General features: G+C 42.3%; 2 protein-coding genes across 11 annotated transcripts in view; one reads left to right on the top strand and one right to left on the bottom strand.

Annotated features, from left to right (window-relative positions):
* CATSPERE (catsper channel auxiliary subunit epsilon) overlaps positions 1 to 11543 on the bottom strand; it is a 47234-nt gene extending 35691 nt beyond the window's left edge. For 2 of the 9 annotated variants that reach the window (XM_083604244.1, XM_083604245.1), the window contains exons 1-8: positions 11377 to 11510; positions 9875 to 9923; positions 9387 to 9460; positions 5642 to 5714; positions 3633 to 3715; positions 3347 to 3371; positions 1802 to 1879; positions 1092 to 1207 (exon numbers count right to left, since the gene is read on the bottom strand). In XM_083604244.1, coding sequence (XP_083460370.1) covers positions 1092 to 1207; positions 1802 to 1879; positions 3347 to 3371; positions 3633 to 3715; positions 5642 to 5714; positions 9387 to 9460; positions 9875 to 9923; positions 11377 to 11459 — 581 coding nt within the window. In that variant the 5' untranslated portion in view covers positions 11460 to 11510. The other 7 variants (XM_083604246.1, XM_083604247.1, XM_083604252.1 and 4 more) reach the window with 7 other exon arrangements.
* Positions 11544 to 11760: 217 nt separating this feature from the next.
* The window catches only part of ADSS2 (adenylosuccinate synthase 2), a gene marked incomplete at its 5' end in the record, with an annotated part of 28165 nt that continues 22439 nt past the window's right edge, over positions 11761 to 17486 (top strand). The window contains one exon of one of the 2 annotated variants that reach the window (XM_083604335.1): positions 11761 to 12120. In XM_083604335.1, coding sequence (XP_083460461.1) covers positions 11944 to 12120 — 177 coding nt within the window. The remainder of the gene's footprint in view (positions 12121 to 17486) is intronic. The other variant, XM_083604334.1, reaches the window with a different exon arrangement.

Raw genomic sequence — 17486 nt, 5'->3', positions numbered from 1 at the left:
GACGGGGTGAGCTCCCGTTGCTCGGTCCCTGCTCCTGCCAACCTAGCAGTTTGAAAGCACGCCAAAGTGCAAGTAGATAAATACGTACCGCTACGGCGGGAAGGTAAACGGCATTTCCGTGCTCTGCTCTGGTTCACCAGAAGCGGCTTAGTCATGCTGGCCACATGACCCAGAAGCTGTACGCTGGCTCCCTTGGCCAATAAAGCAAATTGAGCACCGCAACCCCAGAGTCAGTCACGATTGGACCTAATGGTCAGGGGTCCCTTTACCTTTACCTATACCCACAATATATGAAAATCAGCAGTCTTCTTTGTATAGTAAGATTATATACAACATATTTTTTTAAATAAAAGACAATTAAAGGCTTCCACCAAGATGGCGAACTAAGGAGAGCACCCTCAGAATCTTTCCCAGATCGCCTGATGAACCCCAGGACCCAAGGGTACAAAACGGGAGAAGGCTGATCTAACCCTCGAAGGAAGGGAAAAGGAGAGAGGCAAGAGGAGGCACCGCAAAGCACAGAAGAGGCTCAGCCGCACAGTGGCCCAGAGCTAGTCCTGTGAAAAGGGTAGGAGATACCCCTCTCATTCTGTGTCTCACCCCCACCCATTTGAAAAATAAATAAATAAATAAAGGGTGGTGCCTAGGAAAGAGACGTAAACTGACCCCGCCCCAAAGCGGATCTTCGGAAGGATGATGCTCTCACTGCAACCCACAGTGGGGATCTGAGGATGTGAACTTCCCCAAACTTATACTGCCTATAACATTAGTTATTGGTATGAGCTTTCGTGTGCATGCGCACTTCTTCAGAAGAAACATGCACACGAAAGCTCATATCAATAACAAACTTAGTTGATCTCTAAGGTGCTACTGGAAGGAATTTTTTTATTTTGTTTAGACTACGGCAGACCAACATGGCTACCTACCTGTAACTATAATGTTAGTGCCTCACATCGAATATAACTGATCTGTTGAAAAAATGCTATGAACGGAAAACTGAGACACTGTATGTACTTTTGTAATTCAAGAAAATATTTAATTAAAATGATTGTTTAAAAAGACAAATTCAGAAAAATGTAAATGAGCAATACCCGTCATCTGCATATTCTGATTCTTCCGATTCTCTGCTGTCTTTATTGAGGTGAAACATCTTAACTGAAGGTGTTTGTCCCAAATTCAAGAACTGTCTGGAAAGTGTCTTAGAATGCTGTTTAGAAAATGGAATGAGTTGTATATTTTCAAAATTTGCTTATATATATTTAAAGTCTTATCTGTTTTCATATCTAAAATGCTATCTTTGAAATAGGTACTTCCCAGGACCAGGCTCAAACCTGAAGTATTAATATTAAATAAATATGATATTGACATTCCTTTCAGATAATAATTCTACGTCAACAATCAATCGATTGGGTTGGAAGAGACTGGGATAGCTATCTTGGACCAGAGGAAATTTTAGCTTCAGTGATGTAAATCAATGGCCTGCTAGTGAAAGCAATTTGTGACCTTAATACTTTAATAAACTGGGCAAACAAATTATACTAAAAGTTGCTTTAAATAGAAGGTATGATTATTTATTTATCTAAAATATTTCTATACCATCTTTTGGCAGAGCTTCCAGGACAGTTTATGAAAAAATGAAAAAATACAACCAATACATAAACAACATATTTTAAAGTTTAATTAATACAATTATATACTGGTGCAATTATTTAGTTGAATATATAGCCCTTTGTTTCCATAGGAATATGGATATTTCATTACTTCCCATTTCAAGTTAGTTTATGAAGGGAGGATAACATACTTCTGGTGGTCCTTTTGCAGTATGGCTCATTTCTTTACTATCAGCATTTTCTGGGTCATAAATCCATACAACCAGAGTCTGGCAAATAAAAAATGAAAAATTTTGCAAATTTTGATGAATTTGAACAATACTGTTTCTTCCTGTGAATTATAGGCCATTTTGTGTTATAGAACTATATTAACCATGTAAGCTGACTATTTAAAAGCAAATTAATAGTCCCTGTTTTAAAGTTTAAAGTTTTATAAGCATTCAGGTAAATATGATTTTCCTATAACAAAGATATCCAAGTGCAAAAGTACTGAGAGTGCATTTCATGGCTGAAAACAGGTGAAAAGAGTAACTGAGATAACATTATGTTTTTAAGAAAAAGACATCAGGTAATTCTATGGTTTAGTAAAGTCACAGAAAACAGGATGTAGTGATGAAAATCTCTATTAAAACAATATATTGCCATTTTGAGTATGGAGCCATAATTTAACCAATAGATTTGCTAGGTTTAGCATAAAAAATTAATAAAGATAGGAAATTAATCTTCATAGGTGAAAAGGTGAGAGGGTATGTAAGAAGGGCTCATCCTTTTCTGGAAGGAGCAGCATGGGGCAGTTTGCAAAGGGCTGTCTGCAAACAGGAGGAAAAAGGCATGCACAGCCACACAAAGCAGACCCTTTTGGAAGGATCAGTTGAATGCAGGATTTCTGCAGCCAATCATTCAAAAAGACACATTTTTTTCTTCCCTCCTGATCAGGTGATGTGAGAAGAATAAACAGCTGTCTTTTCAATGGGCTTTGAGACAGACCATCCCTGCCACATTTGAGCCTCCAGAGAAGACTGTCTGAAAGCCCTTTGCAAATAGCAAAAGTTTTTCAAGCAGTGCTGTAAGTCCCTAAAATTGGGACTTTAAAGTTAAAGATTCAAAATGTTACATGATTCAGTCATGGCAGAAGTGTGCTGAGAAATCTATTGAACAAATGTGCACTGAATTGCCACCTAGCCAAAAGATAATAGAATAATTCATTAGCTCAACATTACTGGGATAAATGCATTATCTTTCTAATGCATTCATATCATCAATTTATCTATAAATAAATCCATTAATTGTCACTATACATATATTCCGAACTCTAGTTCAATCCTAAATGTGTGTTTCTAAAAAACAAATTCCTTTAAAACAGAGGTGGCTAACATTTCACCCTCCAGATATTGCTAAACTAAAACTCCCATCATCGCTGAACATTGACCATGTTGGATAGAGATGGTGAAAGCTGCAGTTCACCAATATCAGGAGAATCGCAGGGTAGCCATCCCTGCATTAAAACAAATGAGTCTTGTTTCCCAAGAGTTTGATTCTAAATTTCTGAGAAGTAGTAAAATCTCCTAGCTAGATGTGGGGATGTGCTGCTGATGGTTGCAAAGAACCACTAACTGGTACTGGGCATACAACAGAACTGATGGTTATGCAATTTTGCAAACATATTTGAGATTGGGGCATGTATTTAGAATCACAACATAAAGCAATAAGACACATACATATCTCAGAGTTCTTACCACATGATCACTATGTAATGATGATCTACAAAGTAAAAAAATTGAATATTTAGTGAGCATAAAAACACTTCAAAAAATGGTCAAAACAAAGATAATTTAGGAATCCTTATAGCAAATGAATGTTGTTAATTCAGCTTAATACATCTGCTTAATACACCTCCATTATTGATACACATACACATATACATTATCATGTTTAGTGTGTATAATAAGGAAATGTTCTCAAAGAAAAAATGCAACTGTATGCGAATGAATATATTATGTTGAAAAATATGTTTAATCTTACCTTGCGAAGGAAGTATACACATACCATAAGAAACAATCTAAATCAGCATTTATAGTCAAGTAGCGTTCCCTATCCTGAAACGTCTAAAAGGGAAAGGAAAGGAAGTTAGATATTTTATTCTGTTGCAAATAAAATAATTTTGCTTTACAGTATAAGGAGTTTGAAATCCACTGGTGTCAGTAATCTTGCATTTCACATACTGTAGCATGTTACAATTCTGTTTTGTCTACAAATTTTATCTAATCAAGTTACTCATAGTCAGAGTAGACCCACAGAAATCAATGGACTTAAGATAGAAACATACAAAGCTGCTTGTCAGACCACTAACTAAGTAGCTAAGAACTGTCTACGTAAATGGTGTTTATGTAAATGGCGTTTCCGTGTGCTCTAGCTTCCATCACGGTGCTCCGTTACACCAGAAGCTGTTCAGTCACGCTGGCCACATGACCCGGAAAGCTGTCTGCAGACAAATGCTGGCTCCCTTAGCCTGAAGCGAGATGAGCGCCGCACCCCATAGTCATCTTTGACTGGACTTAACCGTCCAGGGGTCCTTTACCTTCACCATCTACTATAACTGGTAGCAGCTCTCCAGGGTTTCAGGCAGGAATCTTTCCAGACCTGGCAATATAGAGGACTGAACCTGAAAGCAAAGTATATGCTTGACTCGCTGAGCTACGGCCCATTCCCAACTCATTTCACTGGGTCAACTTATAGTATGACTTGGTCAATTATTTATTAAATTTGTACACAATTCCAAGAAGGATACAATTGCCTTTTTTGCCTGTCCTCCAATAATACTTTTGTCTTATGTCCTATTTTGTTGTCTACATTTCTTTTTCTCTTTACAGAGAATGACAATTTTCGGCCCTGGAAGGGGGTGGAACAGGCTTATGTGTGACTACTGATGCACGTAGTGACCTGAAACACAGCCCCCTGTGCAAACCGGGAGTTGCTTGTACTACATCAGAAAATGCAAGGAGAAGGGTCAATGAATGATCGTTGAGGACTATACCCTTAAGATAACAGAACATGTGGCCTGGTATCTGTTCTGCCATCAAATCTCATAATGTGTTCTAACGCTGGCTGTCAAGTCACTGTACGAGCTTAATCAAATTTTCCCCCTCTCTAAGATGAAAAACCACCAGTGATCTATCTTTCTATCTGAATAACAAAGCAATTAATGGACTGAGTCAGTTCCAAATGGAAGAGTGTAATACTTGAGTGGTATAAGTAAGTGGTATATGCCAAGAACATTTGATCAAGTCCTAGAGGTACATCTCTAAGACATCAACTAAGAACTTGTTATCCCTTTAGTTGATAGTTTCCTTCGATGGTCTTGAGTATTTCTTATGTTGTCCTATTATTTTATTTTTGCCTTTTTTACTGTAATTCAAATCTCAGATGTTTAAGATGAGCAGAAAACATTTAAATACATTTTAAAAAACCTTTTCAATATCCAGAATATACTCTCTTTACGTGCTTGCTCAAAAGTTAAGTTCCAACTTATGTTTGAATAAGATGGAAGTAAATTGTTGGTTCTGGGTCACGATTACTTTTTGAAGATACATATTAAAAGTGGATTATACATAAAAAGTCTAAAAAAGCCTAAGGGAATGTGTGTGCACGCATATGCATATACTGTATATAACATATATATATACGCCACCACTCATTTCACCCTACTACTTGAGCAAGAAAAACTGTAGGTTAATTTTGAATAGGGAGCTACTACTAGCTAACTCAATCACTGTTACAGACGCTTCAGGTTACAGACTCCACTAACCCAGAAATAGTACCTTGGGTTAAGAACTTTGCTTCAGGATGAGAACAGAAATCGTGCTCTGGCGGTGCAGCAGCAGTGGGAGGCCCCATTAGCTAAAGTGGTACCTCAGGTTAAGAACAGTTTCAGGTTAAGAACGGACCTCCGGAACAAATTAAGTTCTTAACCCGAGGTACCACTGTACCACAGTAGTAATTCAGGAACTAAACAGAAACTATTCACAACTTACCAGAGACCCCCCAATCTTTGGTTTAACCATATGAGTTCCAGCAACTGGACAATTCAATTCTGGGGTACGTGAACTAGCGTAATAAAAAATACCGGTAAGTAACATGCCTAGTGTGAAGTTACTTAGCACTGACACTATATTATAGCCCTAAATATATGTATTAGTTATAGAAAAATATATTGATCCATTCAATTGTAATTTGATCCTCTTATATGTTTTATGCATTTTATAATCAACAGCTTTAGCATCATATTTCCATATTTGCATTGACAAACCTCCACTCAGATAATTCCTAGCATTTTAATATTACAAAGTAACAGAGTAATGCTGCAAATTGCAAATATCCCTCTAAACAGGGGTGCTGGGTATAGGGGGCAGAAGGGGCTTCAGACCCTCAATATTTTGGGGCAGGGGGATCAGCCCACCTCAATACTGAGGGGGCCGCCACCCCCACCACTGGGTGAGTGCTCATCACCTGTATATTGAGGGGGCTGACATTCTCTGTGTGCCCCCGCCCAGGAGTTGGACGGGGACAGGGACGAGCGAAGGCAAAGATCGTCCTCCTGTCCCCCAGCCTCTGCCCAGCAGCCCAGAAGGCTGGGACCAGTGAGGCACTACTGCCTCTAAGCCAAGGAAGATGGGGAAATAAAAGCATGATTATTCATTCATTAAACTATCTACCATGCATTGATCCACATTCTGTAGACCTTGAACAGTATGACAAACTCTCTGGTACTAAGCAAACTTGGACAGTGCTGCTAACCTTCGAAAGTTCCATCACACCCAGTATGCAGCTCAGAATGAAGAGGCTTATTGCTTCCCTTTCTATATGCCCAATTAGAATGCTCTTAGATGAAGGAAGAAAATCATTATCTACACGGATGACACTGAGTGCAGCTCAAGGGGGGGGGAATAAACAGAAAAGATACTCAAGAAGCCCCCGGACTATAACCAATACAGGAAATCACAGCAAAGTCCAGCAGATGGGACCTCAGTTAAACTGCCAAAGGGAATTGATGGATATTGCAACACCCCTTAAAAGGTTTGGAACTGGCAATATTAATTTGACCAATAATAAATATAATAACTCTGATGAGACCCTGGACATATTTCCCTCTAAAAATAAAAATGACAACCCCACTCTTAGAAGGGGACCAATATATTGATTATTCCACCAATCAGTCAGGTCTCAGTACTGGAGCAGTAATGATCAACCTGGTCTGCCTACCACAGGAAACACCTGCACCTGCCAAATCCGATTCTATAAGAGATGTTCCCAGTACTTTTGACTCATTTTTTCCACTCAGATTTCTAACTCTGACCTATTAGCAGGCCTGACATAAAATCCTGTCACCGAGCGAATCATTCAGATTAGATCCCAGCTTCACAAAGCGGTGCAGGGTTGGCTGGGATCAGATGAAGTGTGGCTATTGCAGCCTTCTCATGCTGCCCTGCCATGTCCTCACCATCAGGGAGTTGAGCCCTTTCCAAACATTCTTTTTAGCATCAGGAAAAGAAAGTGAGAACAACTAAGCCCTTGTATGTCATTTGAGAATGGAGGCAACTACCTATTGTTGCACCCATAACCTAGGTTTAAGGTGACATTTATTTATGAATATTTATTGAATTTTATAACAAATAAAGATACAGATCTCAATCATCATGTTATATACCACTGTTCTCCCTCCCCTCCTCTGGACTTCCCTCAACTCCCCCTCTGCTGAGTTATTTAGCTTTATTTATTGTATCCTGCTTTTCTTATATAAAAGTTCCCTTATCATTTCTCCAAGATATATGTTACTGAAATAAAGTTGTGAACGTTTTTTTTGAACCCTGCCAGTGAATCCAGTCCATTTTGTTGTTTCTGCAAATCGACTGTAAATGGTTCCCAGACTCTTTTGAAGATCTTTTTGTCCTCTCGTAGTTTCTGTTAGCTTAGCTAATACTGCATAGTTCATCAATTTTTCTTGCCATTGTTCCTTTGATGGTATTTCTTCCATCTTCCAATATTATCCAATCAAGATTCTTGCCGCTGTTGTAGCATACATAAATAGTATCCATTATTCTTTTGGCAGCTCTTGGTTTGAGATACCCAACAAAAAGGCTTCAGGGTGTTTAATAAAGTTCATTTTGAACATTTTTTTTCAATTCATTATATATCATTTCCCAGTATTTTTAATACATTTGCATTTCCACCACATACGATAAAATGTTCCTTCTTTTCCTTATATCTCCAGCATCTGTTATTTTCTTTCCTAAACATCTTTGCCATTTTCACTAGGAGAATGGAGGCAACTACCTATGTTCAGTTCCTTTCCAACCCTCAATGCCTTTCCAAGAGACTTTCACTGGCCACTGGCAGTCAGGAGATGGAGATTCCAGGGTGTTTGATCTCAACTGGGAGAAAGCCTAATTGGAGCCTCCTGAAAAAGCCTTCTTTCCATCTGCAAGTCACTGTGGAAGAACTGTAATACCAATAACCTCCTGCAAAAGGACTTTTCTTCATCACAGACCTAGTCTAATCTTTATCACACAACTGTGAGGTAACAGGGTAGAAATAATAAAGCCGTGCTAGGAGACTCTATGACAAAAGTCTATTATCCAAACCATGATTATTTAAAGGACAATTTGTGTGAACATATAAACATTTTAACATTCCTCATGTTTCCAGGTGGCAGTTTGTCTTCTGTGTGTAAAGGTAAAGGGACCCCTGACCATTAGGTCCAGTAGCGGACAACTCTGGGGTTGTGGTGCTCATCTTGCTTTATTGGCCAAGGGAGCCGGCATACAGATTCCGGGTCATGTGGCCAGCATGTAAGCCACTTCTGGTGAACCAGAGCAGCGCAAGGAACCCCTGTTTACCTTCCCGCTGGAGCGGTACCTATTTATCTACTTGCACTTTGACGTGCTTTCGAACTGCTAGGTTGGCAGGAGCAGGGACCGAGCAACGGGAGCTCACCCCGTTGCGGGGATTCGAACTGCCAACCTTCTGATCGGCAAGCCCTAGGTGACAAATCTTTTTAAAATCATAATCCACCTGCTCTATGGGTCCAGAAAAATTATCTGTTCTCCTTGTTAACAAAAAAACATGGATTTCAGTAGTAGCATATTCCATTTTCTTCTTTCCTTCTCCATACTCCCATATTTCCCCCCCTGCATATCCCTCTCAGACTGCCTCTGACAGAATGTTTTCTAACTATGTGTAACCCTAGGCTGTTTGCAGAAGGGGCTAATAAGAAGATCATTGAATTTATCACTGCCCAAGTCTCATAAATTTTCAAAGGGGGATATTGTTGTCCTGTAGCCACCATAAAGTGGGGAAACCTTTTCACTGAGTAAGCAAGCTTAGTAGGACCAGTCTGATCACTAAAGGGACTGTATTGCCTGAAGAAGGGAGTGTGAGATTAGGGGCCTGAGTCTATACTGTGGGTGAAAGCCCAATAAAGCTGGAGTTAGAATCATAGAATGTAGAGTTGGAAGGGACCACAAGGCTCATCTAATCCAACCCCCTGGAATGCAGCAATATTTTGCCTAATGTGGGGCTTGAACCCACAACCCTGAGATCAACAGTCTCATGCTCTACCAACTGAGCTAATCCCAGCGTAGACAATATAGCATGTATTGTCTTCAACTGGGGCTCATGTTTGAGCATACTCCCCATGGAGCACATAGAACACAGGGCATTCACTATTCCACTCCCCCAGGACAGCCCCACATCTGTGTTACACATTTTTGCATTCCTTACCTTTTATCATCAATAGTACATAATACGGAAAATTCCCATTCAACAAATGAAGGCCCTTCATACACTAAATGTATCTAGACAAAGAAAAGATAACTTGGAATCACTCAAGCCCAAAGCTGCCAAAATGACTTTAATCAAATATTGGGAATCCTGGCACAAATTATTGTGTTGGATTTCTGCATGAATTGGAATTCAGCAGTGAATTCTCCAGCCTACTTTTGTAAATTTTTGAAAGCTATGACAGTGGAATGACCAATTTCTGGGATGTTCCTTGTTACTAGGGATGGCTCATGGTTTCCCACTGCCCCCACCAGACCTCCCTGCCCCTCGTAAGGGAGAAAATTGGGGCAGGCAAAAGTCACTTGACTTTCGGGGTGGGAATGAGTAAAGTTACAGTAACAAGGTGGTTCAAGGTTTGACCCAGTTCTACTTGCCAAATTAGATCTTAGCCTATGTATGGACAGTAGTCTTAAACATGAAGTACTTACACCAGTTCTTGCAGTAAATAGAATATAATGCCCTACTGAAGTTTCATATCTGAAAAGACAGTAAAAAACAAGGTGCTCAGGCAAAACTCTTCATAGTTTTTCGATGTTAATGAGCACACGCACACCTCTATACTATACATGCAGTTTGTGATTTAAATATCTTGGCTTCCTTGAGGAACCCTGGTCTGATCAATTACCGGTAGATATTCATTGCTTCCTTAAAGAATTACTGTATCCAGCTGTCTGCTTTATCTGTTGGTATCTGTTGGATTTTTTGGCCTGTTTCCCCTGCTCAGGTATGAATTGAATAAACCAAGAGAAGCAGAAAATATTTGAAGGTCTCTCTGCTGATCTCACAGGATAAAGCAGTCCAGGGATGTCCTGGGAGGACATCCCAGAGACCACTGATCCTTCTCTGAGGGTAAAGTGAGAGGTCTGTTGTGAGAGTTCCCACACTGCTGTCATGGAAAATTCTAGTCCTTGCCTTCCAACACTACAAGCTCCAGTGTTTGTAGACGCAAAGAGGGTGCATGCTGAGGGCAGTCTGGTGATGGCATGTTGCCAATGAATGGATCCATAGCATTCTCCGCCCCCTGACATGCTTCTGAAATGGGGAAAATATATGCCAGCCCTGTGTACATGCAGTTTCTCTTCCACTGGAAATAACGAGAGGGAAATTGGCTGCAAAAATAACAACCAGAAATAGCCGCAGGAGGGAAAATGCCACTCTGTCCTCACTTCTGCCATACCAGCACAAATATGGCAGAGAACTGGATAAGATGGTTTGCCTGCTTTCAGTTCGTCTCTGCCAACATGGTAACATGGTTCTGTTAATAAACCTATTCACTATAGACAAATAATGTATCTTAGTAAGGTGCAGTGCGAGTGTGTTTGCCAGACGACCTTCCCTTCGCCTAATTTGTCAGCCGCCTTCCATGTCGGAGAGTGCACTGGCTGTGCTCACTTTCACTATGCCCACCACTGGCATGCAACCCTCGGAGGGGATTCCAAATGCGGCTCTCGGACTGAGAAGAGTGAGCAAACCGAAGTACAGTGGTACCTCGGGTTACATACGCTTCAGGTTACATATGCTTCAGGTTACAGACTCTGCTAACCCATAAATATTACCACAGGTTAAGAACTTTGCTTCAGGATGAGAACAGAAATCGTGCTCCGGCGGCGCGGGAGGCCCCATTAGCTAAAGTGGTGCTTCAGGTTAAGAACAGTTTCAGGTTAAGAACGGACCTCCGGAACGAATTAAGTACTTAACCCGAAGTACCACTGTAACGGCCCCTGGGTGGCCGGCTAGGGGAGTGCTCTGCCTCATATCTGTTACCTTTCTCTTCACAAGATGCAACCTGCACTCACCATGAGGGCCGCTCGCTACCCTGAGCCATGGACACCCTCACTTCCTCGTTTCCCCTCTCGCACCCTTAAACCTGCCTCTCTGACATCCCCTTCCCAACCCGTTCAGCCCCCCGGGCCATCCTTCTCTCCCGCACCTCCACACTGCCCAGCATCCGTTCAACCAGAGGCAGAGCAGCAGGGGCTTGGCCCACACAAGCGGGGACAAAAAGCGCGCCATCAGCGCTGCCAAAAGAACGGCCCCCAAACCGCCGTTAGCAACCGACGCTGCCTCGCGCTCGCTCTGCGTCTACTAAGAACAGCGCGGATGGCCACAGTGGGGCGAGCGAGCAGCGCGCCGTCCCGCCAGCTGAGGCGAGATCCGGGGCGACTGCGTTTCCCAGCATGACCCGCGGCCATTTCACGGCGAGACTGCGAAGTTAGCCGCGCGACACTATGGGCAGCGTAGTTCCTTCTATATATGGGCACGAAGCGCCGGCATTTAACATATTATGCAGATGAAGGGGCGGGCCTCCTGACACGCGCAGGAGCGGGATACCAAAGGGAGGCCTGTAGGCGGCAGCAGGAGCCGGAGCGGGATGCGGCAACTGTGAGGGAAGGCGGGGATGAGGTAGCCGTCGCCGGCGGAGTCGGGCGCGCCGCTTCCTCCTCTGCTCCTCGCATGTGCCTTAAGAGCAATACGGAAACCTTCGCCTGCGGGAGCCATGTCTGAAAGCGGCTCCACGCCCGCCGCCGCCGCCACCATCCCCAACGGCGGGGCCGCTTCACGGCACCCCGGCAATAAAGTGGCCGTGGTGCTGGGGGCACAATGGGGCGACGAGGGCAAAGGGAAAGTGGTGGACTTGCTGGCGCAGGATGCGGACATCGTCTGCAGGTGCCAGGTGAGGAGCTGGGCGGGCCGAGTCACCTTGAACTCCCGGAGGCGCGCGCGGGGAGGCGACGGGCCGCAGAGAGAGAACGAGAGCGGACCCCCCGCGGCTCTTCCCGCCGCCGCCGCCTCGGTTTCTATAGTAACTGCCGCGCTCAGGCCGGGCGCCGCGCTTTTTACCCGCCGCCTAGGTCTAACCAGCTGGCCGTCAGGCGAGTCTCTCCCCTTCGTTTCCCCCATAGCCGTCTCTTCCCGCTTCCTCCATTGTTGCGACTGAGCTGGGCTGCTGCTTCCTTGCGAGCGCCTGGAGCCGCCGAGCCGCCTCCCCACCCCGGCCGACTACGCTGCTTTGTGACGGACGGCGGTGGGGAAGGACGGCAGCGACCTGTTCCTTCCTCCCCCCCCCCCGGTGTTTCTTTTATCTCTCTCTACTCTGACGGTTACGGCCATTTCCCGCCGTCCGCTTCTTTTTCTCCTCGGGCAGCCCTGCAGTGCAGCAGCGGCAGCTCTTCGCCCAGGCGAACGAAATGCAGCGGCGGAAAAGAGGCGGCTGAAGGAGCTGCTGGCAAGGCCTTGGCCAGCCCCTTCGCCAGGAGGCTGTTGTCTTCCTTGAGGCTCCATCATGAGTTCACTGGCGGGAGGAGAGGTTCATCTCAGGTGTACCGCTCCTGTTGTGTTGCCTGCCCAAAATAAGAAACAAGCGTCCTCCTGTTTTCTTCTGTGTGATACCTGATGTCTAAAGAAAGAGATCCTAGACCCAGGCTTCTCTCTTTTTCTGCCTCTTCTTATGGCCAATCTGGTATAGCTAATTTCTTCCAAGTACGTGGATAATGCTGTTTAAATAATACAGGTAATGTTAAGATCCTAAATTCAATTGAAAAATCCTTATCAAAACGTCTATTATCTTTTATTAAGTGATTTTGATGGAAACGGATAATCCAAAGAACAGGTAATGGCCCTGCAGTCTCTATCAGAATTGCAACCAGGACTACCTAGGATCCAAAGTGCACCATGTGCATGCCTAAAATTCTGCTTTGCATACACAAAACATGGGTTGTTTTCATCTTACTAATGCAGCCTCTTACACAGCCTTAGGATTCTCCAGTCTTCAGAAGGGCAGGGGAGGGGTGGAGAAAGAGCAGGAAGCTCAAGAGGTGGTGATGCAAAGTGCCCTGTTGAATCCATAGAAGTTCATACACAATTCTTTGGTTACTTTGTTCCTAAATTGTAGTCTGTGTATTTCAGAACATGCACAGGTTGGAAGTGCTTTCTCAGCCTTAAACAATGAAGTAGGAATTCTGTGCTTAGGAGTTGAAAAAAATCAAAAGACCTGCCATACCTAGACTACTTAGAAAAAACTAAGGCTGCCATGTTGTTGTTTTTAAGAATCTGATCCAACTGTTTTTTCAAATGACACTTCTCTTATACCGATATATAAGAAAGTATGTGCATAATCCTGTGTACATATATTTGCCACAAATAACGATGGGTTGTATTCAGTTAAGTCCTGCTCAAAAGTAGATCAACTTGATGTTAATGAACCTAAATTAGTCATGGCTGTTTACTCTGAGCAGTTACAGATAGGTAGCCGTGTTGGTCTGCCATAGTAAAAAAAAAAAAAATTCCTTTCCAGTAGCACCTTAAAGACCAACTAAGTTAGTTCTTGGTATGAGCTTTCGTGTGCATGCACACTTCTTCTGAGCAGGACTCACTTTGAATACCACCCCATATTTAGAAGCTACAAAAGTTTATACACACTTTACTTTTTTATCTGCTCCAAATGTAAGCACCTGTTCATATCATAGTTGGTTGTGTTGAAATTAGTAATACACTGTTATGCTCTGTCTCACTTTTCTGAGCTGTGAGAAGTTCCAGGGACATAGTGTTTATCTGGATTTCCTTCCATTTCAGCAGAGATTTATAGAATTTTGAATTATTTTACTTTTAATTACATATATACAGTGTCATATAAAATCTCCAAAGACAGGCAGTTCTCAAGAATGCTTTCTCTGCCTGAACTAACAGATCTCCAAATCTCAGCTCTGTGTCTTACTTGAAAATTATAGAGCTGTCCGCTTTGTTCCCTTTCCCAGATATGCATTCTCCTAGATTGCATTATCCCTAGCTGTAGGGTGGGTAGATGGGTGAGATAGAAAGCTACTTTGTACCAAGTCTGACCACTGATTTATCTAACTTAGTATTGTTGACACTGGCTAATACATGTACTGTAAGGTGTTTTCAAGGTTTCTGACAGAAGCCTTCCTCAGCCTAGCTTTGAAGATACCAAGGATATCTGGCATGCATATGCTATACCCAGGGGCGCTTCTCTACTGCTGGTAGAGGTGGCAGGGCACCCAGCATGAAGCCAGCTCTGGCTCTACCACTGAACTATGGCCCTTCTTTTCAGGTGGAAATATATCGCCTGACTATCCTGGGTTATTAATGTAAGTAATGTACATTCACCCTAATTTTCTATGGCCTGAAAATCTGAAGGAGTGACGGCTTAGGCGGCAATCCCTTTACTCTCTAAATGAGGAAATGGGACTACAGTAAATTGTAAATTTACTACAGTAAATATACAGTAAATTGCCTGACTATATTTATTTCCCTGTGTTTATGTACTTGTGGACCAGATCTTACAAGATCTGTTGAAGCCAATAAGAAGCTACATTAAGGCAGATGAAGCAACATTTTGAAAAGTGAGTTGCTGACCCATGCTCTTCTCTAAAAGATAATCTGTTTGTGTAGTTTAACTAGGACTTAAGAGTTGGGGAGACAGGGAAGCACCAGTCTTTCTGTGTGATTCTTGAGAACTACAAGTCCTAGAGTTCCTTGTGTGTTGATTGGTGGGAGAGACAAAGCACCATAATAATTTCTGACATTGATTCCAAGGACAGTGAAAGCCAGTGTTTCTGGTAGGATTAATGGGTCCCAAATATATGTGAATAAATGTCCACTTAATATGCTACGGTTCAGTTAAATGTCATTAGTATTATTAAATGTATTACTTACCCTTCACCAGCAGAGTTACAGCAATTTAAAATTCAGAATTATAAACATTTGGAGCCAATTACAGAATAGGTCCAGTACTGAAAACACATATCTTGGGTGTTAAAGGCCAGGATAAAGAGGTACATCTTCAACATTTGCTGAAAGCTGTATAAGAAACCAGATGCACATTCCATCACTTAAGGGCTGCCACAGAACATGCCTTTTCTCACCCGCAACTTCTGAGGGAAGAAGAACTACCAAGAAGCCCCTCTGCAGATTTTCACAAGGGGAAGGGGGCCTGTAGAGGAGACAGTCCTTCACATATTTGAAGTATAAGTCATTTGGAGTGTTAATCTAGCATGAAAACAAACAAACTGGTAGCCCAATACAGCTGTTCTAGAACATGGATTATATGAGTTCTGAAGGTAACACAGACATTAATCTGCCTGCTGCATTTTGAACCCGTTGAAGTTTCTGAGTTTTCTTCAAGGGCAGCCCTCGTAAAGATAGTCCTACATATCTTTTGCAAACTGTCAGTGACTGGCAGAAGCTGAAAATTTTCAGCAAGTCTTAACATGTATAAAAAGCTGCACTGTGTTTTTTACTATGGGGCAAAAACAGTTAAGATCCTGGTTTTTTATCTGTCTGGTGTGAACTTGCAAGATAAATAAGGTTTGAGAAATAACCCATGGTTTTGCAAAGAAAAATACTAGAAAAATAAAATTTTCAAGTAAATTGATCACGAGAAAGAAGGGAAAATATTGAAAGGCTAATACACTTTTGTTAGGACAACCAAAAAGTGTCAAAATGGTTGGCAAACTTTGTAGAACACTTCTTCATGTTGAACGTTAAGAACACAAGAAAAGCCTGAATCAGAGCAAAGGCCCATCTAGTCCAAGTATTCTGTTCTCACAGCACTCTGTTTTGCAACAACATTGGAAGGCCACAAGTCCCCACCTCTGACTTAAATAATAGTCCTATTCACAGAAATCTGAAACCTTCACAATTCTTAGAAGTGAGATTTTTAACACACACAATCTCATCCCAGTTTGTTCTATTAAAATGGTGCTTTCCAATGCCTGCTTTTGATGGAACAACTTTCAGATAAGGAGAAAGCAAATTAGATTATTTGCTGAAGTGATAACATATCACCAGTGTTACAATACAGTACAGCATATGCTGCACGTTGTTTTCTTGTTTGCATTTAAATGAAAATGTATAAATGTAGCTTGTAAAAATATTGTGTACATTTGATAATCTGGTCATAAAGTGTGTCTAAAAATCAGTGTGGTGAGTCTGATTTCTACTGAAGTGCAATTAATGGCTAAACCTTGAAGTCTGTTTAACTGTTGAAGTAGGGAACAAGAACCACACATCAGTTTCTCATTGAGCAACATTCTGCGTTTTCTTACAAAGATCACATACTACCAAGTCATCGGCAGTATTACTTCATAAGCATATTTTCCCCTTATTCCTCTTTACAGAACCGCTGCACCTTAGACTATGATGGGTTATTAGCATTAGGAACAAGTATAATACACCCTGAGTAGAGATGTGAAGGCTTGGGAAAAGTACTGGAAAAATTGCAGGGAAGCGGTAGGTTTTTTAAAAAATCTGCCCCCCCATCACATCTCTAACCCTGAGCATCTCTTCATATTATGCTTTGCTTGTTTGCAGGCATCATTGGAAGGAAATGATAGCTGTTACATTTGTGTATAGACTGGGCAAATTGTAATTTGGGCAGAGTTGGATGCCACAGAGCAAGTCCAATGGAGCGCTCTTTGATCCTTCTGTACTGGCTTGGTTTCAATTACTGTGGTCTGAGGATGTGGCAAGCTGATTGGAAATATGCAACTAACCACCTGTCCCTTTCACCTTTGCCTGCCTTGGCTTCTTGGACTTAGCTGTAGGGGGTTGATTGGGTGTGTCTGAGGATTAATGCTTCCCTGGAGGAGAGAAAGTACCCGCCTTGAAGTGGTGCATTAAAAAGTGGTCTTTAAATAGACCTCCCTGCAGTCAGATGTGTTGGACAACTATTGCCCAGTAACAAATATCCCCTCTTTGAGCGTGTTGTGGCACAGCTTCAGATACGTTTGGGAGAAAGTGATTGCTTGGATCCATTCCAGTCTGGCTTCAGGCCCAGTCATAGCACTGAAACTACCTGGGTCGCCCTGGTTGATGACATTTGGCAGCAGAGATGTGGGAAGTGCAACCCTTCTTGTTCTTCCTGATCTCAGTGGCCTTGATACTGTTGATCATGGTATTCTTCTGGAGCTTCTCAGGCAGGTCAGAGTTGAGGGCATTGTTCTTCAGTAGGTCTGCTCTTACCTCCAGGAACAATTTCAAAAAGAGTTGTTCTGTGGTGTCTTGCAGGGTTTCATCTTATCC

Source organism: Podarcis filfolensis (assembly GCF_964270895.1).
Source record: "Podarcis filfolensis genome assembly, chromosome: 3".
NCBI lineage: Eukaryota > Metazoa > Chordata > Lepidosauria > Squamata > Lacertidae > Podarcis > Podarcis filfolensis.
Note: the sequence above shows the minus strand (reverse complement) of the source record. Positions and strands in the feature narration are given on the sequence as shown.